Source organism: Octodon degus, unplaced genomic scaffold, assembly GCF_000260255.1.
Source record: "Octodon degus isolate 3935 unplaced genomic scaffold, OctDeg1.0 scaffold00052, whole genome shotgun sequence".
NCBI classification, from domain to species: Eukaryota; Metazoa; Chordata; class Mammalia; order Rodentia; family Octodontidae; genus Octodon; species Octodon degus.
Genome location: NW_004524628.1, coordinates 7,283,461 through 7,307,054, shown reverse-complemented (window position 1 = coordinate 7,307,054; position 23,594 = coordinate 7,283,461). Strand labels below are relative to the sequence as shown.

General features: G+C 52.2%; 3 protein-coding genes across 15 annotated transcripts in view; 1 reads left to right on the top strand and 2 right to left on the bottom strand.

The window, feature by feature from the left end:
* Window positions 1-14,531, top strand: part of Tbc1d8 (TBC1 domain family member 8) — an 85,145-nt gene extending 70,614 nt beyond the window's left edge. For 3 of the 5 annotated variants that reach the window (XM_004633253.2, XM_023717321.1, XM_023717324.1), the window contains exons 10-20: window positions 4-218; window positions 1,856-1,973; window positions 4,991-5,276; window positions 5,867-5,996; window positions 6,167-6,265; window positions 6,716-6,784; window positions 6,987-7,227; window positions 7,629-7,694; window positions 11,592-11,681; window positions 12,016-12,113; window positions 13,524-14,531. In XM_004633253.2, the coding sequence (XP_004633310.1) occupies window positions 4-218; window positions 1,856-1,973; window positions 4,991-5,276; window positions 5,867-5,996; window positions 6,167-6,265; window positions 6,716-6,784; window positions 6,987-7,227; window positions 7,629-7,694; window positions 11,592-11,681; window positions 12,016-12,113; window positions 13,524-13,979 (1,868 nt within the window). In that variant the 3' untranslated portion in view covers window positions 13,980-14,531. The remainder of the gene's footprint in view (window positions 1-3; window positions 219-1,855; window positions 1,974-4,990; window positions 5,277-5,866; window positions 5,997-6,166; window positions 6,266-6,715; window positions 6,785-6,986; window positions 7,228-7,628; window positions 7,695-11,591; window positions 11,682-12,015; window positions 12,114-13,523) is intronic. The other 2 variants (XM_023717322.1, XM_023717323.1) reach the window with 2 other exon arrangements.
* Window positions 14,392-18,122, bottom strand: Rpl31 (ribosomal protein L31). 2 transcript variants are annotated; one of them, XM_004633197.2, is made up of 5 exons: window positions 18,013-18,122; window positions 17,581-17,687; window positions 15,790-15,915; window positions 15,260-15,372; window positions 14,392-14,851 (listed from the first exon to the last, which is right to left on the bottom strand). In XM_004633197.2, exons 2-5 carry the CDS (start codon window positions 17,685-17,687, stop codon window positions 14,820-14,822), a joined length of 378 nt encoding a protein of 125 aa, XP_004633254.1. In that variant the 5' UTR covers window positions 18,013-18,122; the 3' UTR covers window positions 14,392-14,819. The 2 variants fall into 2 exon arrangements, with proteins under 2 accessions (XP_004633254.1, XP_023573093.1); XM_023717325.1 differs by lacking the exon at window positions 18,013-18,122 and adding an exon at window positions 17,829-17,995.
* A 3,984-nt stretch (window positions 18,123-22,106) lies between these two features.
* Npas2 (neuronal PAS domain protein 2) overlaps window positions 22,107-23,594 on the bottom strand; it is a 151,485-nt gene continuing 149,997 nt past the window's right edge. For all 8 annotated transcript variants that reach the window (XM_023717549.1, XM_023717547.1, XM_023717548.1 and 5 more), the window contains one exon: window positions 22,107-23,407. In XM_023717549.1, coding sequence (XP_023573317.1) covers window positions 23,231-23,407 — 177 coding nt within the window. In that variant the 3' untranslated portion in view covers window positions 22,107-23,230. The remainder of the gene's footprint in view (window positions 23,408-23,594) is intronic.

Here is a 23,594-nt window from a genome sequence, read left to right as displayed (position 1 = left end):
CAGATGCTGTGACAGACCTTGCATCACACCCGGGTTATTACGGGAAGCTGGTGGAGGAGTCGCTGGGCCGGTGCTGCCTGGCGACCGAGGAGATTGAGCGTGACCTGCACCGCTCCCTGCCCGAGCACCCGGCCTTCCAGAGCGAGACCGGTATTGCTGCGCTCAGGAGGGTGCTCACAGCCTATGCGCACCGCAACCCGCGCATCGGGTACTGCCAGGTGGGTGGTGCCCGGGTTCTGCATCCCCTGTCCTGCACTGGTCCTGAGGACCGATCTGTCAGGTGGCCTGCTCGGGCCCTTCCTGGAAAGAACGAGCCACAGGAGGCCAGCATGTAGGATCCTCCTGTGGGCTGTGGCGGGAAATACAGGGAATGTCGACATTAAATAAAAACATTATAGGAAGAGACGCTTTGCCTCGAGGCGCCTTCCCCTCGCTTTGCACACCCTGGTCCCGTCATTCCTGCCGCTTTACGTGGCAGCTCTGGAGTCTACTTGGGTCCGTAGTTTTGTGTCCTGCTTGCCTCCATGTCCTGAATTACTCAAAACATGTCCTTCCTGTTGTGAATTTGACCTTGGGGAAGAGACAGAGTCGCACAGTGCCCATCAGGTAAGGAGGCAGTGCGGACATGGCATTGTGCTTCTCTGAGCTGCCTTTCTGCCGGACGACACTCAGTGGTCTAGTGTTGGTCACACCTTGTAGAGACCCTCAGGAAAGAGGACCTCCAGGCCTGTGCGAGCAGGTGGCGAGAATGGTGGGACACGTGTGTGAAGAGGGCATGTTTTTAGGGAGGTTAATATCAATATGTCTTTCACTTTAATCACTTTTTTTGAAAAATTAAGCATTTACTGTACATTTCTTTTTTTTTTTTAATCTTTATTTATTTGGTACAGGGTCTCGCTATGCCGCTTGGATTCGTAGCAATCCTTCTGTCTCAGCCTCCCCAGTGCTGGGCTTGCAGGCGTGCACTGCCACTCCCAGTTCTATGGCCTGTTCGGCGCAGGGCCAGCATGTCACGTGGTACTGAAGCTCGAACCTTGGGCCTTGAGCTTGCCTAGCAGGCGCTGAGCCTGCCAAGCTGCCCCCCCGCCCCTCCCCATACACTTCGGTCACCTTCTAGAGTCAGGCTGGTTGGAGACAGGAGACTTAGGGATGCCATGAAGTGGAGATAGCTGTGCGAGGTGGCTGCCGCCGGCTGCGTCTCCTTGAGCCCCACCGAGACAAGATGGGCTTAGCGCACCCAAGAGAGGCAGGAGGGATCCTAAGTGCGTGGTCACACCCTCAGCCTCTTGTGGGTTTTTTTTTTTTTTTTTTTTTTGTATTTTTTTAGGGAAGAGTACAGGGTGTACAGGGTCTCACTACTAGATCAGACTCGTAGTGATCCTCCTGTTTACAGCTCCCAAGAGCTGGGATTATAGGCATGCACCACCATGCCCAGTCTCAATTGCCATCTCAGCATGTCCTGGAGGCGGGGCCAGCACAGCAGGCCCGGGGATTGAACCCCAATCCGCTGAGCTATTTGGCCAGCCCAACACAACTATTAGATCATGTGACAACAGGGTGACAGCATTGCCAGATGGGGGATAGGGACCAAATGGCTGCCAGTCACTCAGCCTTGTGTGAGGCCCCTGTTAACTGTGGTCATTCATTCCCTAAGGGTCAGTACAGTTGGGTCATGTGGGTTCTGTTGTCTTGTGCCGGGGTGTGTGTGAGATGCTAGGGTTTGAACCTAGGACCCATGTGTGCCAGGCACGCGGTCTTTCTCTGAGTGGTGCCCACCCTGGGCTTGTGTGTGACTGAAGTCTCTCAGTGCCAAGTGGCTGCTGCTAACCGCCTGTCCTCCATGCTCTGTGTGCAGTCCATGAACATCCTGACCTCTGTGCTGCTGCTGTATGCCAAGGAGGAGGAGGCCTTCTGGCTGCTGGTCGCTGTGTGCGAGCGGATGCTGCCCGATTACTTCAACCACCGCGTCATCGGTAAAGTGCCTCCCCTGCACCTCCCCGCCGCTTCCCCACCTGCTGTAGCCTCCAGGGATGCTGTGTGGTGGCGTTGGCACTCCCTACCCTGTCCTCCTGTACACCCTTGCTTTGACTCTTGAGTTTGTTTCTGTGTGGCTCTGGCAGTCTGGTGAAGCAAGGTAACCTGAGGAAGCTCTTGGTGGAGGTGTGCAGATTTTGGATGCAAGACCAGTGATTGTAGGTGAACAGCCGAACTTAGAGGAGTAAAGGAAAGTCTTCATGCCCAGAAAATAAGTCAGAATTCTGTGATTTTTGCGCTGGTGCTGGGACCTGGGGAGGGGGAAGCATCCTCTTGGTCAGCTAGGACAGTGATGGTGGACCTCTGCGACACCAAGGGCCTTTCGAAGTGCCAGCCCTGCAACCGATCCTGGGTGCTGAGATTTTCGCTAAGAACAGATGGCACAGCGCATTGGCCATGGAGCTGTAGGCTTACTGTTGCAGGCCCACAGTGTCTGCTGGGAGGCGCTGTGCTTCCCAGAGGAGCGGGGTGGTGGGCTGGTGCCAGAAACCCGTGGGCCTCGCTCTATGGGGGCTCCCAGCGACAGGAAACCATTCCCTGCCTGGGCTTGCATGGGGCAGCTTTGTTACTATAATGAAGCACCTGGTGCAGGCTGCTTAGGGAGAAAGAGGACAGTTTAGCCCATGATGGAGGTTCACAGTGGGGGTGAACACCGCATCTGGGGAGGACCCCGTGGAGGACAGGATGCAGGGCAGGAGCGCGTGTCAGGGCAGTGGTCACAGCCAGGAAGCTGCTTTTGCGCCCACCTCAGGACACGCCCAGGGTCACAGGAATGACTCCCAGCATCCCCTGAGCCCCACCTCTTAAGTGCTCCCCCGCTGCTCTCGTCAAGACCATGCCTGACTCAGGAATCCGTGGGGGCCACAGCCATCTCCGGCTGTGCCTCGGAGCCCGTCTTACATGGGGTTTGGTTTGAGTGTATAGTCTCGGTGGTGTGGTAGCCTTGCACTGGGGAATAATATAAAAACTGGGTTTGGTAGTGCTGTTCGGGACACTTTAGAGAGATGAGAGGTGGAGGCGGACTCGAATGACAGTGGCAGTGTGGGCACAGAAACAAAAGAACTCACTTGAGAAGGAATTTGGCAGCTCCCGAGGCGTAGGGGGCACGGCTATGTAAGACATTTAAGAGCCGCGATGCCCGCCAGGAGTGGGGGCAGAGGGGGCTGGCTGGGAGGAGGGTGCGCTTCCTGCCTGGGACACAGGTGCCCCTCTGCTCTCACCACTCGCTCCCTGCGCTGCCTGTGTGGGGGACGGACCCGCTTCCCTTCTCACTTAGTCTTGGGGGCACCATAAGGTGGGGAGTAGCAAGGAACGTACAGAATGTCGGTGTCCTGCTGCTGAGGCCCCTGGGTGACGAGGTTGCTGTGCAGTGGCTCGTGCGCAGCAGTGATCCGCGAGACCCTCGTGAGACCCTCGTGAGATGTGTGGCCATGACGCGAGATGGCCGGGACCTCTGCATCACCGCGGAGAGCCCTTGCTGCCCTCTCCTGCCATGAGAACACTTGGGCTAGCGCCTGTCACTGTGGCTGGGTTTGGCCTATCCTTAAACATTCTGTAGCATAAAAAAAGGAGAAGGACTCTGCAGGGCCTGACTGGTCACACAGCATGCATAATGCTGGGGACAGGTGTCTGCTTCGGAAATGCAGCAGGCCGCAGTGCTTGGTTCTCCTGGGACCTTGGGTAGTTTGTCACTGTGCTCCACCGTGAGCTGCTCTTCCAGTGACTTCTTGATGAGTATTTGAGTCACGTCTAGTTTTGGGCTGTGGTAGGTAAAGCAGCGGGGACATTCACACACGTCTTCTTGTGGATGTATATTGTCGTTTTCTTGGTTACTTGTCTGGCAGAATTGCTGGGTGAATTCCAAAGTGGATGAAATGTATTTATTATCTCTTTCCAGTAGTGTGTGCGGGTGCCAGTTGCTCTGTGTCAGTGTTAACATCTGGGGTCGCCTGCCTGCCTGCCTGCCTGCCTGCCTGCCTTTGGGTCCTTCCTTCCTTCCTTCCTTTGGGTCCTTCCTTCCTTCCTTTGGGTCCGTCTGTCCTTCCTTTCCTTTCCTTCCTTCCTTCCTTCCTTCCTTCCTTCCTTCCTTCCTTCCTTCCTTCCTTCCTTCCTTCCTTCCTTCCATACCAGGGATTGAACTGAGGACCTTGCACTTGCCAGGCAGGCACTTGTGCCATTGAGCTATATCCCTGGCTTTTACCTGTCTGTTTAATTTTAGGCATGCTACCGGGTGTAGAACAGTATTGCTATTTGAGCTAATTTGCATTTCTCTAATTTTGAACGTATTTCTCTGCCCAGTAACCGTTTGTTTCCTATCTTGTTTGCTCAGTTCTTCAGCTTGCATATTAAAATAATAAGTTGAGGACATAGCTCAGTGCCTGCCTGGCCAGTGCAAGGTCCCGAGTTTAATTGTCGGTACCCCCCAAAATTAAATTAAACGAAGAAAATGTTTCAGTCCCTTCTGAATGAGTTGTGCAGACTCTTTTCTTTTGGACACAAGGCCTGTGTCAGGGAGATGTGCTGTGTTTCCTCTAAGTTGGAAGTTCACACTTTGATTTTATTAAGGGTGTCTTTTAAAGAAGAGTAGCTTTTAGTTTTGATTGGATTCCATTTAAATCTTTTTATCGTTAATATCTTTTGGCCTTATTCATTTTATTCCAGAAGTTTTACAGTGAGTTAACTTTTTTATGTAGCTCTGGGGTCCATTTCAAATGTATTTTCTATATGGTGTGAGGTAGGGGCTGAAGCCACTGCCCCCACCCCCACCCCTGGTGGAGCACTTTTTTGGGAGAAGACTGTCACTGCCCATTGAGTCACTTTGGTCAAAATGTCAAACACTTTGTGCACTAAGCATGGGTCCTTTTCTGATCATCCTGGACACCTCAGCAGCTCTTCCTTCAGGCTGGGTGTACCTCCTGTCAGTCCTTCCTCCACAGCTCTGGGGCTCCCTTTGCAGGTGCTCAAGTGGACCAGTCTGTCTTCGAGGAGCTCATCAAGGGACATCTGCCGGAGCTGGCGGAGCACATGAATGACCTCTCAGCCCTGGCGTCTGTCTCCCTCTCGTGGTTCCTGACCCTGTTCCTCAGCATCATGCCCCTGGAGAGTGCCGTGAATGTTGTGGACTGCTTCTTCTATGATGGGATTAAAGCCATCTTCCAGCTGGGGCTGGCTGTGCTGGAAGCCACTGCCGAGGAGCTGTGCAGCAGCAAGGACGACGGCCAGGCCCTGATGATCCTCAGCAGGTGGGCCCCGGCGCTGTGCCCCGTGGCTCGGGGATGGAGGCGGTGGCAGCTGAGTCGGGGGGCCAGAGGAGGCAGTGGCAGTGGGCGTGCCAGCACTGTGAAGCTGTCTTCTGCTCTGGCACCTGTGACCCTGTGGTCTCCTGAGAGCCACTGCCATGTGACACTGCCACCTGTGTGGGATGCAAGTTGCTATCCTCCCTCATTCTGTCACCAAGTGAGAGCACAGGAGGAGCAGGGCCATAAGTGCTAAGCCTGTCTCCCGTGGCCTCAGAATGGCCTCGAACAGGTTGGGAGCACCAGGTTCTCAGATACCGCGCACAGGCTGGGGAGCACCAGGGAGGGAGGGGTCAGGCAGCTGAGCCCGCGGCCTGCTGGAAGCCTGGTGCTAGTCACCACGCAGTCTCCTCAGTGTAGCAGAAGATAGTGGACTCCTGCCCAGAGCCAGATGGACAGGCCTGGCTTTGCTCTGGCCCCCTCACCTTCTCCCGGGTGCTACGTCTGAGTGCAAGCTGGCATGCCTGACACCCTGAGGGCAGTGGGTGTTGTGGGGCCTAGCAGGCGGACCTGGCTTCACCTGGGGGTGTGCTCAGATTTCTAGATCACATTAAGAATGAAGACAGCCCGGGGCCCCCGGTCAGCAGCCACCATGCCTTTTTCTCTGATGATCAGGAGCCCTATGCTGCGACTGACATCGCTGACCTCATCCGGGATGCCTACGAGGTGCAGGAGCTCTGAGCCCAGCCTCTGCGCCCTCTGCCCCCCTCAGCACCCCTTCCCATGTTCGGGCCCCCTTGCCCCTGGGGATGGGCATTGTGGGGGAGTCCTGGGCTGCTTTGGGCTGCTCCTACCCAGCATGCTAGAGCTCTCACTGGGGTGGGGTGTCCCTGCAGAAATTCGGGGACCAGTCCGTGGAGCAGATTGAGCACCTGCGCTGCAAGCACCGGATCCGGGTGCTCCAGGGACACGAGGACACCACGAGGCAGAACGTGGTAAGCAGAGGCCCTGGAGGGGCATGGGCCATGTGTCATGCACCAATGTTGCTTTGTTACGGAATTGGACGCTGAATAGGGATGCCACAGTGTAAACAACCTGGGATTTGGCAGCCTGGAGTCAGAGGGCAGCCTGGCAGCCTCGGTTTCCCCACTTTACACTGTGATGGCCCCTCCCTCTGTGCAGTGTTGGGGAGGGCGCAGGGTGTAGGTTGCCTGGATGCAGGCTGCTGGCAGAAGGGAGCGGGAGCAGAGCATCTTCCCTGCCGGGGGTGGGATTCGAACCTCTGCCGGAGGCACCAGGTGAAGAAGACGAAGGCCTGACAGCCGCTGTGCCACCCTCGCTGCGTCTGCAGGGGGCAGATGCTGCCCTTGGACGTGGATCGCTGTGGCCGGCATCTGGCACCCAGCCCAGCCCAGAATTCACTCCCTCCCTGTTCCTTCCTTAAGCTCCGCGTTGTCATTCCGGAGGTCTCGCTTTCTCCTGAGGACCTGGAGGAGCTCTACGACTTATTCAAGGTAGGCATACTGGGGAGCCAGGAGGGGCCCTCTGCTGGGCTGCGCTGTGTGCGTCGGGACTCTGTGTGATGAGGTCCTGTCACCTGGGTTGCCCCAGAGCTTGCCTATCCAGTGAGCAGCACCTCCAGAGGCGGAGCTGGGCCTTGGCCTTCCTGGGTGACCCTGGTGCCACCCTGTCACACCCTGTCCCCTCCTGTTGCAGCGGGAACACATGCTGAGCTGCTACTGGGTGCAGCCCGGGCCTGTGGCCCTGCGCCATGACCCCAGCAGGCCCTATGCCGAGCAGTACCGCATCGATGCCCGGCAGTTCACGCGCCTCTTCCTGCTGCTCTCGCCCTGGACCTGCGGGGCCCACACGGAGATCCTGGCTGAGAGGACCTTCCGGCTGCTGGATGACAACATGGACCAGCTCCTGGAGTTCAAGGCCTTTGTGAGCTGCTTGGGTACGACTGGGACCTCCTGCACCTGTGGGCTCAGCAAGTCTGTGGACCAAGCAAGCATCGTGGCCTGATGCTGCTGGGATTTCTATATTTCACTCCCCGAAGGCTGCCTTCATTGGGTAGGGATAGGGGCTCAGGCTCCCCTAGATTTGTTCTCCGTGGCACCCGGTGTGTGGCCATGTGTTGGGAGCCAGGTCCCTAAAATAAGTCTTCACAAGGATCTGAGGCCAGACTACACTCCTGAGGTTACAGAGTAGCACAGCCACCAGCCACCTCTGACACTTTCATTTCTAACCTGCTGTGGAGCTGGGGACCCTGGTGGGGACTGGCAGTGACTGTTCAGTGAGTGCTTGTTGACAAGTGGGAGTGGCTCGCTGGTAGCCAGTGTCCATTTTTTTTTGCAGATACGATGTACAATGGAGAAATGAACGAGAAAATCAAACTGCTGTACAGGCTTCATATTCCTCCAGGTAGGAAGGGGGCCGCCTGCATGCCTTCCTTGCCCAGGGCTGCGCACTGCCCTGCAGTGTTTTGCTTTGTACATTTCACTTGGGTTCAGGCCACAAGCTTTCCCGCGCTGTGGCTGCAGGAGGAGCTGCCACCTGAGCGTGCGTGTGAGCCCAGCTGGACGCTGGACGCTGGACGCTGGGCGCTGGGCTGAGAACGTGCCATAGGATGTGCTGGCCGGGCTGGATGGCTGTTACAGGCCGCTCTTTCTTTTCCTGAGACAGGATCTTGCTGCGTAGTTCCGATGGCTTTGAGCTCACTTTGTCGCCCAGGATGGTATTGAACGCAGCAGTCCTGTCTCCGCCTCCTGAGTGCTGGGATTATAGCCCTGTGCCACTATGCCTGGCTGGCTACTGTTTTTGAAGTATTATTTTCCAGCGTGCAAGACACTTTTATGCCGTGGTAATCAGAAACAAAGGAAGTAGTTTTGAAAGCTATGAAGTTAAATTTGACATTGAGCTGGGCATGGTGGCGCATTTCTATAATCCCCGCCCTCAGGAGGCTGAGGCAGGAGGGTCACTGAGAGTTCAAGGCCAGCCTGGGCTGCAAAGCAAGTTCATGAACAGTCTAAACTGTCTATCAAGACCAGTCTCAAAAAACCAAAACAAAACAAAAAAACCCCAAAAGCTGAAAACTTGACCTTGACAGGCACATAGGAACAAGAACAAGGAACCTTCCCTTACATGTTCCTTGGACCTGTGATGGGGACAAGTGAAATCCCACAGGTGGCTTCCAGGCCGCGAGCCTCTGCTGGCTGTGACGGCCACTGATGCCTGTGTGGAGAGGCAGACCTGGTGTGGGGGTTCCTCTGTTAGCGGTGTCTGGGCCCGCTGCCATGGCCACACACTTCACCGGGCCTCCTCCAAGTGCCAGGGCTCCAGATGTCTGCGACTGTTAGTGGAGCTGCTCTCTGGCCCGGGAAAGGGCGTTAACTGCTGTGGGCCATGCAGCACCGGCCTCCCTGGGGAGCGAAGCCCTGGTGCCTCCACCCAGGGCAGCCCCCCGATGCCTGCTGTCTCTCTGTGGGCCCCGACAGGACCGAGACAGCTGCTGTCCTGAGGGCTGTTGGTCAGGGAGCTGGTGGAAGGGGAGTCCTTCCGTCTGTGCACCTTGGCCATGCCGGCTGCCTTCTGGGCTCCTTGAGCACTTTGTGGCTGGCTTGTGGACACAGGATGTCGGGCCAGTGGCTGCTATCTAGGAAGTGCATTTCCAGCCTGGTCCATTCAGGCTTTATCATTTGCCTGCCATTCGGTTTGAGCAGATTCTCATGATGGCTGCTCTACAGTTTTATCACGCAGTTGGGGACAGCAAGGATTTAATTGTAGGAAAAAAATTGAGGATGGCAAAATTTGACAACAGTGCCAGTGTACTGGGGTTGATTGAACATTATATTTTAGAACTCTAAATTATGAGGTATTTAGATTTTTGTTTTAATAAAGTATAATTTTTTTTTAAAGCATCAAAAAGAAAAACCAACCTCTCCAGAAACCTGAGAATGCTTTTCCGAGCTTTGGTGCCATCTTGTGGAAATTTCATGAATCACAACTTAATCCCTCCCTTTCCTTCCTTTTTTTGAATTTGTAAGACAGGGTTTTATCATGTAGTTCAAGCCAGACTTCAATTCATTGTGTAGCCCAGACTGGGTGATCCTCCTGCCTCAGCCTCCTTAGTGCTGAGACACAGGTGTGTACTACCAGCAGCCAGCTCAATACAACTGAATTTTTTTTTTTGTCTATTGGATTTGGTGATTTTTTTTTTCCATTTTCTTCTTTTACTCTGGTATGTTTTAGATATACATACTGATAGCATTTCTCCTAGAAACTGACACATCTATGTGATATCTTGCTGTCCTTTTTTCCCATTCCCCTCCCCTCCCTTCCCCTATTTACAAAAGTTCTCTTTCCATTTTTTTCTGCTATTCCCTTTTATTTCTTGTCCGTCCTCCCTCCCTCCCTCCCTCCCTCCCTCCCTCCCTCCCTTGTTCTCCTGTGAACATTTTCTTCCCATTTCCCAGTAGTATACCTCTCGGCCCTTACGTATACTTCGTTCTCCACCCAGAACCACAGCAGGTAAACACATGTCTATTTCCCTTAGCATCTGGTCTCAGGGTGCATCAGTTTTCCCAGAATGGCTCAGGTGAGCCATACAATGAAATTTTGCCTTTCATTTATTCTCAGTCTCAATGCTCACTAGTAAGTTTGTCTTTCCCCCCTTTTTAAAAAAAAATGTATTTGGTACAGGGTCTCACTACACAGCTTGGACTCGTACTGATCCTCTTGTTTACAGCCTCCCCAGTGCTGGGATTACAGGCGTGTGCCACCATGCCTGGACTTGGTCGCCGGCTCAGCGTTCCCAGGGCAGGGCTGGCACGGCATGCGGTACCTGGGAATTGCATTTGCCTAAGCAAGCACTTAGTCTGCTGAGCTATCTCACCAACCCTAAGTTTTAGTCTTTTAAAAATGAAATTCCCTTAACCCCTGTTATTTTATAGTAGCTTTATTGAGCTGTAGTTCATGTACCACTCAGGTCACCCATTCAGCACATACATTCAGTAGTTACTGTGTATTCTGAGTTGTGTGAGCAGAGCCGTAACCTAAGAAGCTTCTCATCACCCTGAAAAGGAGTACCCTGGGCTGGGAGATAGCTCGGAGGTCTGAGTGCCTGCCTGGCAAGCACAAGGACCCGGTACTGCATGTGCCAGCCCCGCGCTGGGCATGCTGAGCCGGCCACCGAAACTGGGTGTCATCCCAGGGCTGGGGAGGCTGAGACAGGAGGGTCACTATGGGTCTGAGCTTTGAGTGAGACCCTGTACCAAATAAATAAGTGATTAAAAGAAAAGAAACACCCCGTCCTTTGGCTGCTCCCCACTCCAACTCTTCCCCAGCCTTGGAAAGACTACCTGCGTGAGTGCCTCTGCTCCGCACATTTCGTGAGGGTGGAATCCGTACAGCTTCTCTCAGCGTGACAGTCAAGGCTGGCCCGTGCTGTAGCGCACACTGTACCGAGCGACACTCACTGTTTGCACCAGTCTGCGCGCTCATCAGCTGGAAACCTGGCCTCTGGGCTTGGTTTTCACGCTGTGGACACCCGTGCCCAGGGTGCTGTGAGCGCCGCCCCGTGCCCTCTGGTAGGCGCCTAGGAGTGGGAGCTCTGGCGCCGAACGTGCGGCTCTGCGTGCAACCTCCTGTGGGACTGCCGCATGGCTTTCCGAAGCAGCTGAACCATTTTACTTCTCCACGAGTCGTGTACGAGGGTTCCAATGTCACTATTTGTAGTATGTTTCAAGACAGCTCTGTTTGTGACAGCAGCCGTTTAATTACCAATTGTTCTTCCACCTAGAGGTCTAGCCTATTCGTTGCTAGAGTTCCTTACATATGTGCTTATTCATGTTTTATAGACTAGGAACTGACAGCATGTTTGTGTAGGCCAACTCAGCAATGTTTTGTTTTGTTTTGGCAAATGAGACAGGGTCTCCCTACAAGACTGGCTGACCTTGAATAAATTTTGTAGCCCAGGGTGGCCTCAAACTCACTGTGCACCTCTTGTCCCAGGCCCTGAAGTGCTTGGGTTATAGAAGGGCATCATCACCACGGCCAGCACAGTGTCCCTTTATGAATCTGTATGTTTTAGTCACACAGTGCACAAGCACATCTGGGACAAGAGCCACTTCCTTGTGCATCTGGACAGGTCGCTGTACACGTGGCTTCCTGAACATGCAGTCTGTGGCCCACAGATTGGGAGCTGCTGAGCCTCTCATTCTTTCTGGCCTAAAAAAAAAAAAAAAAGCCCCCAAAGCTATGTTATTCATCAGTTTTGGTTAGACAGAATATGTGCTCAACTTAAATCTTTTTCCTTTCAAGCACTCACTGAAAATGACCGGGACAGCCAGTCACCATTGAAGAGTCCTCTGCTGTCCACATCCAGGCCGCTGGTGTTCGGCAAGTCCAAGGGCACGTAATCCTCGTGCAGTGGCCGCGTCCTTGCCGCTTCGTCCTCTGGCGGCTGCGTGGCTCTCCCCACACCTTGGGAGTTACCAGAGCGCCGTTCCAGCCAGAAACCTGGGAGCACAAGTGTTGCTGTTCTGCCCCTTGCCCGCCACTGTTCCTTTCTCCCCTTTACTGGTTCCCAGCTATGTGGGTGGGACACACGGGCAGCTACTGCTGCAGGGGCCCCTGGCCTTGCACTTCATGTGGGACTTGCTTAGTGGAATTCCTCATCCCCTTCTACCTCCCATCAGTGCTCCTTGTAGCCTTCACTGAATTTCAACTTGTTCTTTGTCTCAAGGTGATGCCATTGATTATCAGAAGCAGCTGAAGCAGATGATTAGAGATCTAGCCAAAGAAAAAGACAAAGCCGAGAAAGAGTTGCCCAAAATGAGCCAGGTGTGAATTTTCCTCTATGAAGAGATGAACTGTTTGTCCAGTGCTGAATAACCCAGCTCAGGCCCCCTGACGTCCCCACCCCAGTGCCTCGGGCTTTTATCTTCAGTCCAGGATCTTGTAACTTGGGGGAGCCAAACGTTGTGTTGAAACAGGCCGTCACGTTCTTCACTCCTTGGAGCGCTTTGTCAGTTCCTCTGTCCAGGTTATGACTTTCTCTGAGGGTGTCAGAAAGATTTGGGGCTCCTGTGGGTATAGTTTTCTTTCCTCAAAGAAATGAGTGTGCGCTCTCTCAAGAATTGTTGGCTGCGTGACACACAGTACAAACTCTTGGAGCATCTTCCAGAAACTACTTTTATAGTACATGAAGCTATACAATGCTGGTAGGGTTGTTTAATTAGAAAAGGGTCTCAACCAATGTTTGAGAAACGTAGGCTTATAGTTAGGAATGCCCTTTGCTGTGGGACTTAGAAGTCACTTGGGTTGGTGTGCTGGGACCTTGTGTTGGGACGTGGCAGGCAGTGCTTGTCTGGCTTTGGTGCCTGGAGTTGCACCCTGTCCTTAGTCTCAGCCCCAAAGCCTTGTGCAGGACTGCTGTCTATGGGGTACGGGTTTCAGATTTGCACTCTGCCCTGCAGGAGTACGAGACAGATGCTTCCTCGGCCCTGTCAGCATTAACGCTCCTCCCCATCGCAAACATGACCAAGGAACTTGGAATTGGGAGGGCATGTACGTTTGCCCTAATACTTCTGACTAGTTGTAGTACCCACCCATGACGGGGCAGGTGGATGTTTTCAGGACTGAAGCCTTCAGTGGTTCCCATCTCCTCTCCCATCTGTCTGTAGGACCCAGCAAGCACTGTTGCCCACAAAGTGAGCCACGTAGCACCGAGCTTCCTTGCTCAGTGGTCACACTGGTGTCTGTCAGATGGGCTGAGCCCAGCCTGTGAGTCCCTACAGAATCCTTGCTTTGTCACTTGCACTTGGTCCTGATGTGATACATTACATTCAGATTCCTCAAAAGATAGCACTGGACAGTTAAGACATGTCACTGCTGTTTTCCAGCTTTTAGGTGCCAGGTTTACTCATCTTTTCAGCAGTTTCTGACATTATCCCTACAAACTCTATCTTAAGTGTCCTAGAGACGTCTCCGTAGAGCTGTGCTCTTCAGAGATGGAGACTGTTCTGCCAGGCACCCAACTGAGCTGAGCAGGCCCACGCTCTACGGTTGCTATGTAGACAGCACACTCCTAAACATGCACAGAACCCTGGAGGCAGTATGCAGAGGGAAGGGTAGAGATTACCTTTTATCTTCCTCTTCAAAGGTAGTCAGTCCCGTTTCCTTAGTGTAACATCTGAAAAATACACTTCCTTCCTGGCCCTGCTGCTACATTAGACTGTTTTCTCATTCCAGAGAGAATTTATCCAGTTCTGTAAGACTCTGTACAGCATGTTCCATGAAGACCCACAAGAAAACGACCTGTACCAAGCCATCGCCACAGTCACCACCCTCCTGCTGCAGATCGGGGAGGTGGGCCAGCGCAGCAGCAGCTCTGGCAGCAGCTCCCAGGAGTGTGCAGAGGAGCTGCAGGGCCCTGCCCCCTCTCCAGAGGACTCCGTCTTCACAGAGCCTGGCAGGCCCACCCAGGATGCCCCTCGGATGTTTCCTGACCCCGCGGAAGGGGTCTGGACAGTCTCCCTGGAACATATCCTAGCATCGCTGCTCACGGAACAGTCCTTGGTGAACTTCTTTGAAAAGCCACTAGACATTAAATCCAAACTTGAGAACGCCAAGGTCAATCAGTATGGCCTCAATACTCTTGAAATGAGCCGCCAGTCACAGCCTGAATTGAAGCTGGGCAATGCATAGAGGTGGGTACTCCCTGGTGCACAGTGGGGTCTACCTGGCAAAGGTTGGCCCAGCTGTCACTGTCACCCTGGGCTTTGTCAAGGACACTGCATAAACTGGGTATCCTGAAAGCTGGCTGGGAAGGCTGAACTCCCAATCATTTCTATTTATTGTTGAAGAAAATCATCAGTTGACCAGGCAGTGGTGCAGGACTGTCACTTCCACTGACTGGTGACCTGGCTTCCAGCAAGCCTGCTACCATGCGTGTTTCTGCTCTGATGCTGGTGTCATGCAGTAACACAAGGATCACCCTTGCAGAGCAAGGAAAACCCTGTGCTCTGGTCTTCACGTAGGGCAAGGAAGGACAAGTCACGTTCGCTTCCCAGATCTCAGCCACAACCTGTGCAATCGTTTTTGACTTTTTTTTTTTCTCTGCACTAGTTTTGTTTCAATGCTGGTAATTGAAACCATTTTAATATTTTTGGTTGTATTCACTTTGGATATGCCTTCTGAAAAGTGTCAAAACTGCTTTCAATGTTGGCCTCCATGGTTTTTAATAAATTTTTTGTATCGCCTCTGTCTTTTCACCTTATGTTGCCTGCGGTGTCACACGCTTCCATCCCCACCTGCGGAGACCTCTCGGCAGTGCTCCACTTAAGTCACCAGTGCGAACACCCACAGAACTGCAGGCCCTGAAGCCTGAGGGCCAAGGCCCTGTCCAAGTGAACCAGGGTGGTGGTGGGGAAACAGTATTTAGAAAACCCGATAATCCCGTAATGGGGGTGGCCTTTACACACAGTATGTCACAACTAAAACAAGAAAACCAAAGTACAAAGGCAGTTCTGTAATTTTATTTCCAAGTTAGTTCTCATCCACATTCACTGTCTGGAGATCTGCAAAAGAAGCAACAGCCAGTCAGGGTGCACACTCCCTCGTTCCTCTGTAGTTGAACTTCCCAGCACGGGTCTCTAGAGGGTCAAACGAGCAGCTGCGCTGCAGGGTAACCTTTTTACAACCTGGGCATCAGTTCTGTAGTCTGCTGTTCCCCCACACTAAAGTGTAAAAAGTTATGATTGTTCCATCAGCTCATGTCCCTATTGGAGGTTCCCTAGGAAACTCGGCACAGTGGGCACATGCCTGCAGTCTCAGCATGCTGGGAGGCTGCAGCCCCAAATGACAAGCATTACGGCAGCTCAGTGAGACCATATATCAAAACTGCAACAGGGCCCTAAGTGTGGCTTCGTGCCATTGTGCTGTGCACAATGGAGACATTTTTCTCTGTGGAATGGAGTGAAACTTACTTTTGAACGTGGTAACAGGTACGTAGGTTACCAAGGTATACAGCTTGTTTGGTGAATCTTCATCCTCATTCCGTTTCCTGGACAACCGTACTCGGATACGATATGGAACATTCCTAATGAACACCATGTGTTACCTGTCAGTAGCTGGCACCAGCCACAGGCCCAAACACCCCACCTTGGAATCCCAGCACTGGGGAGTCAGAGCCAGGAACGATGCTCAAGTTCAGCTCCTGGAAAATATACCCAGGTGGACAGGAAATGCTGTCACTTCAGGACACAGGCCTGACAGAATGTGTTATGGCAGCCTCCACGACTCTCAGCCAGTCCTAGGCAGCTACGTGGCTGAGGGGAGAGCTCCCACCCACCCTGTTTAGAACCCCGCCCCACCACTGCAGCTCCTGGCCTTCTAGACACTTCCCCAGCTCTGTGTGCTGCTCCCCTCGGCCCTCGGCCCACAGCCCACTGCGGGGCCCACTGGCAGACGCAGTGCATGTCCGTATCAGGTCACTTTCTAGAGGAAACACTGGCACCTTATTCCTTTGGCCCAGACAGCTTTGTTGAGCCTGGTGTCAATGCGCACATCGGGAGTCCCCATTTCCTTCATGGCAAACTTCCGGATCTCCTTAAGTGCCCGAGGGGCGCGCTTCTTGAAGCCCCTAAGATCCAAATGCACACACAGAAAACAAGTACAACATTATATAAAGTACAGTGTACCTTGACTTTACAAAAAACTTTACTCAAGCAGAAACAAGCCTTTTCTCCTCCAGTATGCAATGGCCAGCAGCTAGCATTAACACTCAGACAAGAAGTTGTGTGATCCGTTTTCACTAAAGTAAATACAGCATCCTCAGAGCAATACAAGACAGCACACTACCAAACACATCACTTGACACTATTCATCACCTAGCTGCACCTACATGACGTCTGAAATGCTGTGGATTCCTCACCCTCAGGAAGTAGGACAGGCGCTGCCAGGGCATGAATGCATGTATTACTATCTGCTCCAAGCAGATCCAGTACTAGTAATCTAGGAGACAGACGCAACTAGATTTTATTCTTTCAATTAACTAAGAAATGCCAAACATGCAGAACTTCACCACAGGCTCAGAAGGTTAAGCACTACCCTACCCTTGCCAGCCCCTATTTCTAGCGCCCAATCATTAAGTATATGGCAATAAAGAATACAATGACAGCAGCCAGCACAACAGGCAAGTTCCTGTTCACCACATAGCTTCCACAGCTGACCCACCAACTGCATGAGGTGGTATCAGGTACTAGAGGAAGGCCGGCCAGTGTACAGGAAGTGGATGGCAATGAGAATGCACCACGTCAAAAAAGGACACCAGGAGGCACTCAGAAGGTGAAGCTCACAGGAGAGGAATTGGCCAACACAGACAGCCGGAACAGGGTTTGGGCCATATTAAGTCAGAGATGTTTACCCAAATAAAGATGTCAACAGCAGGGCGATATTTAAACCTTTGCACCCCCTGATGCTATCACTGGGTAAGGCCACGGCTTCCTCTCCCCAGCTTAGCATATTCCACAGGCCAAGGACTTGTTGCCTGCTTTCTACTGTAACTAGAGATTAAGGTCTTTGGTTCCTTGAAGCATCTGCAAAGCCCAAAGCAGTGGCTAGGGTTGGTGAGGTGCCTGTGCCGCCCCACATACAGGCAGGGCTAGGGTTACTTAACAGTAGCATAAACACACAAAAACACTGGATCTTAGTTCCAGGACCAATCTGCTCCACAAATTACAGACTGAATAAAATACTTAAATTTCTACCCATAAACACCATGAGAAAAAAAAACCAAACCCAGACATTTGTCAAAACTAAGATCGAAATACACAACGGTAGAAAATCAGTTTTCAAAAATCATTCCTTACAGGCGCCTCACGGCACAGAATCACCAATTCGCAGAGGCCTACAACGTACACTGTCTCCGGCGCTCTCACTTCGGGCGCAAGCCCGGCGGTCCACAGGACACCGCACGGGACAGCTTCCTAAGCGGCTCACTTCCCCGCTGCAATACCAGTCTGCTTTCCTTCATATACACTTTTACTCTTTAGGCTGTACAGGTTTAACAAACAAAACTCACGACTGGCGTGTCCCCGTGGAATCCCCACCCAAGTTTTCCAAAACGGTCTCTTTCACAATCCTCACTCCACCCCCCATTTCCAGTCGCTAACCTCACAGCTGGGCGCTTCAACCCCCCAACTCGTTAATCCGCGACGTGAAATGTCTAGACCCCGCCTCAACAACTAGGGGGTCCTAAGGGCAACCCACGCGGGCCGAGCTCGCGAGCCCGATCGCGGTCACTCACACTCCGTGGATGCGCTTGTGAATGTTGATTGTGTACTCTCGGGTCACCACCTCGTTGATGGCAGAACGGCCCTTCTTCTTCTCGCCACCCTTCTTTGCAGGAGCCATCTAAATGCACAAGAGAGGGAAGTTCTCAACAGGCAAAGCGAGACAAGCCCGAACCAGGTCCTCACAGACGGCTTGGACAAATGCTGCCGGGTGCAAAGCCGGGCCGGGGGCCTGGGGCCAGGGCCCAGGTTCGCGCACCACCAAAGCAGGCATCAGGAAACCACGGCGGCCCCGGCTTTTCTAAGCCCCGCCACTTTCCCTCCCAGGCTCCGGAGTCCTTTAACGCAGCACGAATTCCCTCCCCCTGGAAGGCAGATCCCCGGGGCCTGTTCGGGGGGAAGATGGAGCCGGATTCCCCAAATCTCAACTCCCCAACCATACTCACTCTGCCGGGCCCAAGTTGGAAAGGAAGAGCGCGGTGGATTGTGGGACGAAAGGCCGCGGTTGCAAGTATAACTTCCGGGTCGCTTGAAGGCGGGGATAGAAGGAGTGGCTAGAGAAAGGGGCGGTGCTTCGTGACGTTGTGAGGGGCGCGCCGGGAGCAGCCTGCGGCCTCGGGGGCGGGGCCTGGGCGGGCTGCGGCTGCGCAGTCGGGGCGTACGACCTGGCTGGCGCGCATAGTCAATCCATTCCAGCGCTGTGGGCTTTGGCGTAGGTGGGAGAAAGCTGTACCGGGCCTTTTCTCTACTCTGTCTTCCCAGAAAACCAAAACCCATCTCCTAACTGGATGGGAGTAGGAGCCGGGGTAGAAGACGCTCTTTGCTTCCCCCTTTTTTGCGTTCCATCTGCAGTCACCGCAACGGCTGCCGGAGGCCGGCCTGGGATGAAGGACGCAGCCAGAACCCCGCAGCCCGATCTTGCCAGTCGAGAGGGTCCGCTTAATCGCTTGGAAAACGCCCAGGTCCAGGCACGTCCCCGTTAGCCTGCTAACAGGGACTTCAGCCGGGACCTGAGGAGGCAGATTCGGGGCTGAGCTGGTGGTGTAGCTCAGTGGCGTAGTGCCTACGTGCCGAGAACCCCGGCCTCCGCGTCCTTGGGCTGCAGGCTGGGCGGTGCAGCTTTGGGTCTCCCGCGTGTCCTCAGGGGCGGGGGGGGGGGGGGGGTCGGGCATCTGATCCTCTCACCCCACTTCTTTGAAAAGCAAAATCCTTTTCAGTAATCCCAGGTGGCCAGAGCCGAGAAGCATAATGAGGATGGTAAAACACCAGCTGCCTAAAGCAAGCTGGATCGTGCATTACCTTAGCCTGAGCACTAGGCTTCCTCCCAAGGTTAAGCAGGCCAGTGACTGCCAGAGTCCACTTACTAGGGACACCTTCTCTGTAGCTCTCCGTGTTTGTGGGCTGTGCTAATCACCCGCACCTAGTGAGTGCCAGAGAATACTTACAACACGATCTGACTGTTTCCGGTGGGGGCCGCGAGAAAGAAGCAGGCTGCATTCTAGTCCTTTTCGGATGTCCAGGCCTAAGGGGCGGGAGGGGGTTTCCTTGAAAACATCAGGCCGGGTGGAGCTCCAGGAAGCTTCAGTAGAACTTCCGAAGAGGAGCCACTGCACGCACGTTAGTGGCAGCAAAGAGGCCTGGAGAAGCAGGCGCTCAAAGAGCAGTGTCCTGTGGTTCCGTATGGGGCCAGGGAAAAGCTGAGTTCATAAAAGGTTATGAGTCCATGCTTACAGTAAAGCAAAAAAGAATTCTTAAAAAGAGTAAGTTGGGGCTGGGGAGATGGCTCAGTAGAATAAGCGCTGAGTTCAATCCCCAGTTCCACAAAAAAAAAAAAAAAAAAAAAAAAAAAAAAGCTTTTAAAAAGAAGTCAATACAGTAGACATGCCTGAAAGTGCTTGTCGCACACCTATAATCCCAACACTCAGAAGGCTAAGGCAGGAGGATTCCAGGAGTTGAAGGGCCAGCCCGGGCTCCATAGGTCAAGATCAGCCTGAATTACCTAGGGAGACCCTGTCTTCACAAGACCCAACCAGCCAAATAAAAAAGTGCTCAGGCAAAAATCCTACAAGAAAAATTTTCTCTTTCTGGTTTATTTTTTTCCAATGAACTTTTTCTACAGAAAAAGGAAAGTTGGGGCCGGAGAGAGAGCTCAGTAGAATAAGTGCCTGCCTGGCAAGTGCAAGGGCCTGAGTTCAATTCCTGGTTCTGCAAAAAAAAAAAAAAAAAAAGGAAAGTTGTTTATTTGTATAGTATGAAGTTAATGTGAGTGTGCCCCAAAAGCCAATAATGGCATGTATCTGGAACGTCCAAACTAGTTGTTTCTCTAGGATGTTAGTACCTGACTCAGACCTTTAAGTTGAAGACAGGAGCTGAGGAACCTTTGTGCCAAATGCTCAAATGTCAGCAGAACACTTAGCCAAAGTGCAGCGCTCAGAGCTGCCTAATAGTTGGCCACGTTGCCTGTATAAACAAAAATGTAAAATTAATTTAATGAACTTTAGTTGTCACTAGAGACAGAAGATGCTGCATTTTATTTGTTAGTTTTAAACATCTTAAGCTTGAAAGTGTTCTCCAGAGTTCATGTTTCAGTTATTGGTTTTTGAGCCAAGACTTTACAGTTTTCCAAAGAGAAAGGTCATGGCTTTTCTGGAATTAGGACAGTGTTGCAAAATAGCCTTCTAATGAGCGAAGTTTAATGAATCAAAAGTTTAGGGATTAAACTGCCAGATATGTGGGCTTAGAGAAATGCTGCACATTAAGAATTTTCTGAGTTTATCCAAATTCTGAACATGTGCAAGCTTTAGGCAGAACTACGTTAAATCAGTGGTGTGCTATACTCCACCCTCTTTTAATGACTTCCAGTTAGAAAATCCTACCACAAAAAATAGGCTCTGTCCATTGTAAAATCTTGTTCTGCTTAGGAGTCTGATACAAAGAAAATCAATATACAAATTCTTTTACAGAAAAAATTGTATCTCTAAACCTTTGAATTAAAAAATATTGAATCTAGTTTCATAAGGGCTTTTTGGTCTTAAATTTTCCAGTTCCTTCAAAGAGCAAAGGTTGCTAGTTCAAACAAATATTTGACTTTTCTTTTCCCATGGAATAAAGTTCCAGAGCCCTAGTCACATAACGGAGAACTGCTCATTTAATTGAGGAAGAGGTAGAAGCCCAGAACTCTAGTATCAGAGCAATTAAAGGATGGTAGCTCTCGTCGGCACTGCGTTTGGAAAGGGAGCCCCGGGCACCAGGGCACCCTCACAGTGGCATGCTGAGCCTTAGGAGGGGTGGATGTCCCCACTCACACCTTGCATGCAGACACCCTACCCTGCCACACATAGATACCCACGTGCCCCACAGGATCTCCGCGTGGGTGAGTTTAATTACAGGCATCAAGAGGATGCTTTGGGACAAAATGTTTTGGTCATCTCCATAGAGAACCTACAAGGTCAAGATGTTTCCAGGAACTATTTTTCTATTTTTATTTTGCTGTCAATTCTAGGGTGAAACATTGTCTTTCTGCAAGACCAGGAACTAGATAGACCAGTACAGTCACAGTTCCAAACCTTACATTACCTGACTTAGTGCACCGCTTGTTTCCACTGTACTACAGTTCACATCTGGAGCGACCCGGCAGGCCCATTAGTTGAAGGCTGGTAGCATGTGTAGGCCTTGGAACCTTTGGGAGGCGGGGCTTAGTTGGAGGAAGTGACGTCAACAAGGGCGTGTCCTTGGAGGGCTATTTAAATCCTGGTCCCGCCTCTTCTCTTTTCCTGGCTGCCATTGGCTCCTGCGGCTACATACATACTGTGCCACTTGGAGCCAGAAGCGCCAGGACCAGGAGACCATGGCCTGAACCCTTGACAGGGTGGTCCAAAATAAGCCTTTCTCCCTTTTGTATTATTTTTGTATTCTACACAGGATTGAACCCAGAGCCTCACATATGCTAGGAAAGCTCTCTTATCATTGTGATAACACATCCCTCCCCGCTTTTTTTTTTTTTAATTTTTTTTATTTGTGTGTGTGTGTGTGTGTGCGTGTGGCCAGCTCAGCCCACCAGGAGGCGGGGCGGGCTGGCATGTGGTGCTGGGGGATTGAACCGCGGTCCCTGTGCTTTGCTAAGCTTGTTCTAAGTAGGTGCTTTAGACCACTGAGCCATCTCACCAGCCCCTCCCCTCCCCGCTTTTGTGTTGAGCCAGGCTCTTCCTAAGTAAGCTGTGCAGGCTGGCCTCGGGCTTGTTACCCTTCTGCCTCAGCCTCCTGAGTACCTGAGCATACAGGCGGGTACTACCATGCCGGCTTTTATTTCTAATTTTCCAGAGCTGGGAAGCCCTTGCTAGGCAAGCAGTCTACCTTGGAGCTCAGCCCCTACACCCAGTCTTTCTCCCTCAATTATCTGCTATTTTGTCACTGTAATGGAAAGCGGACACATACCATTTCTAAATCCTTATCCTCAAGACATCTTGAAATAAAGTTTTCCAGGTGAAATATGCATGCATGGATGTATGACAAAGGACAGAGGAAGTTGTACAAACTTGTTAATTTATTACAAAATGTCCACTCACAGAAAAACACAAGAAAACTTTTTATATTTGTATATTTGGGAAAAGAACTGGCGTCTCCGATACAAAATAATTTACACATAATCCATACAATTTTATTTTATATAGAAATAGGTAATTATTACAACAGCTGTACAATTCACTACACTTCCTCTTATAATTACATAAAATCTTTTCTTTAGAAACATCCCAACAAAACATACAAAAAAAGCAAAGTGCATGTGAAAAGGAAAAACCCAATTCTTGGAATCATCATGAAGAATAGGTAGAGACGCAGCATCCTCACTTAAGGCGGGCTCCTGGGGTCTGAGCCCCTGGGGTGGGGGCCGGGCCTGGGACACTTTCTCTCAGAGTTCTCTACAGGATTCTGCATTTGCTGCAAGACTGTGCTTTGCTTGGAGTCCGCCTTTGTAGTTGCAACCAAGGAAGTAAACAGGGAATCGTCCAGTGTTACGCGTGGGGGGAGTGCCGTAGAGCGTGGCTGGAGACCTTCATTCCACGAGGGTGGAGGGCTGCAGGGGGTGGGTCTATGGCTTGGCTAAGAACAACCTGCCTTGCTATGTGGTTGGCGGCCTTGTTTATCACTGTGGGCTCCAGGTAAAGTCATGAGACATTATTTTTAAGAACAGAAAGTGCCTAAGTTATTTCCTCGGTGCAGCAGTGCAAATTAAAACAAAAACAACCATTTAAAAATAATGAAAAATAATCTCTTTATTCTCTCTCTGCAACAGATCTTGGACCCAGTCCTTCTCCAATGCAAAGAAAGACGATTGAGACAGTGAAGGCCAGCTAGGGCATGGGGACAGGGCCACTCTGTGGAGTAACCAGTGCACTTTCCAGGAAGGCAGCTAGGGTGCCCTCTCTGCAGGTAAACTGAGTCCTGCCACCTACCTAGGCACTCAGTTCCATCCAGTATGGCTGTAGAGGGTGCCCGAGGAACTCAAAGCACGGCAACACGGCCATCTACTGCACATCCAGGAGCTCTGAAATGTACGCAGGTGCCGGGGATCCAGGGCTGTAGCTCAGACTGCTGCCCTGGTCTCCGATCACCTCCCTCGTCCATCAGTTAAAGCTGATAGCCTCTGACTCCAGGGCCAGGGCACTACCGGGGCGGCTGCTGGAGGCTGGACGACTCAGACACGCGGCTGACCCTGCGCGGTGGGCGTGTGGGCTGGGGCTGCACAGGGGGCGGTGGGGCGTAGCCCAGGGTCGCTGGCTGCTGGGAGAAGGTGGAGAGGAGCAGCGAGTCTGGTTGCTCGCTGTGCAGAGAGGTTGGCACCTGTGCCAGGGAAGAAAAGAGAAAGGCTGCAGAACAGGTAGTGACCACTAGCCCCTCCGCTGCCTCACGGCCCCCCAGTGCCCTGGGAGGGGGGCAGGGTTGGGCCGTGCTGTGTTGTGGGGCTGTCTTCCTCCTCCTCCACCTTCTCCCCTTCCCCCTCCCCCTCCCCCTTCCCCCCTCCTCCTCC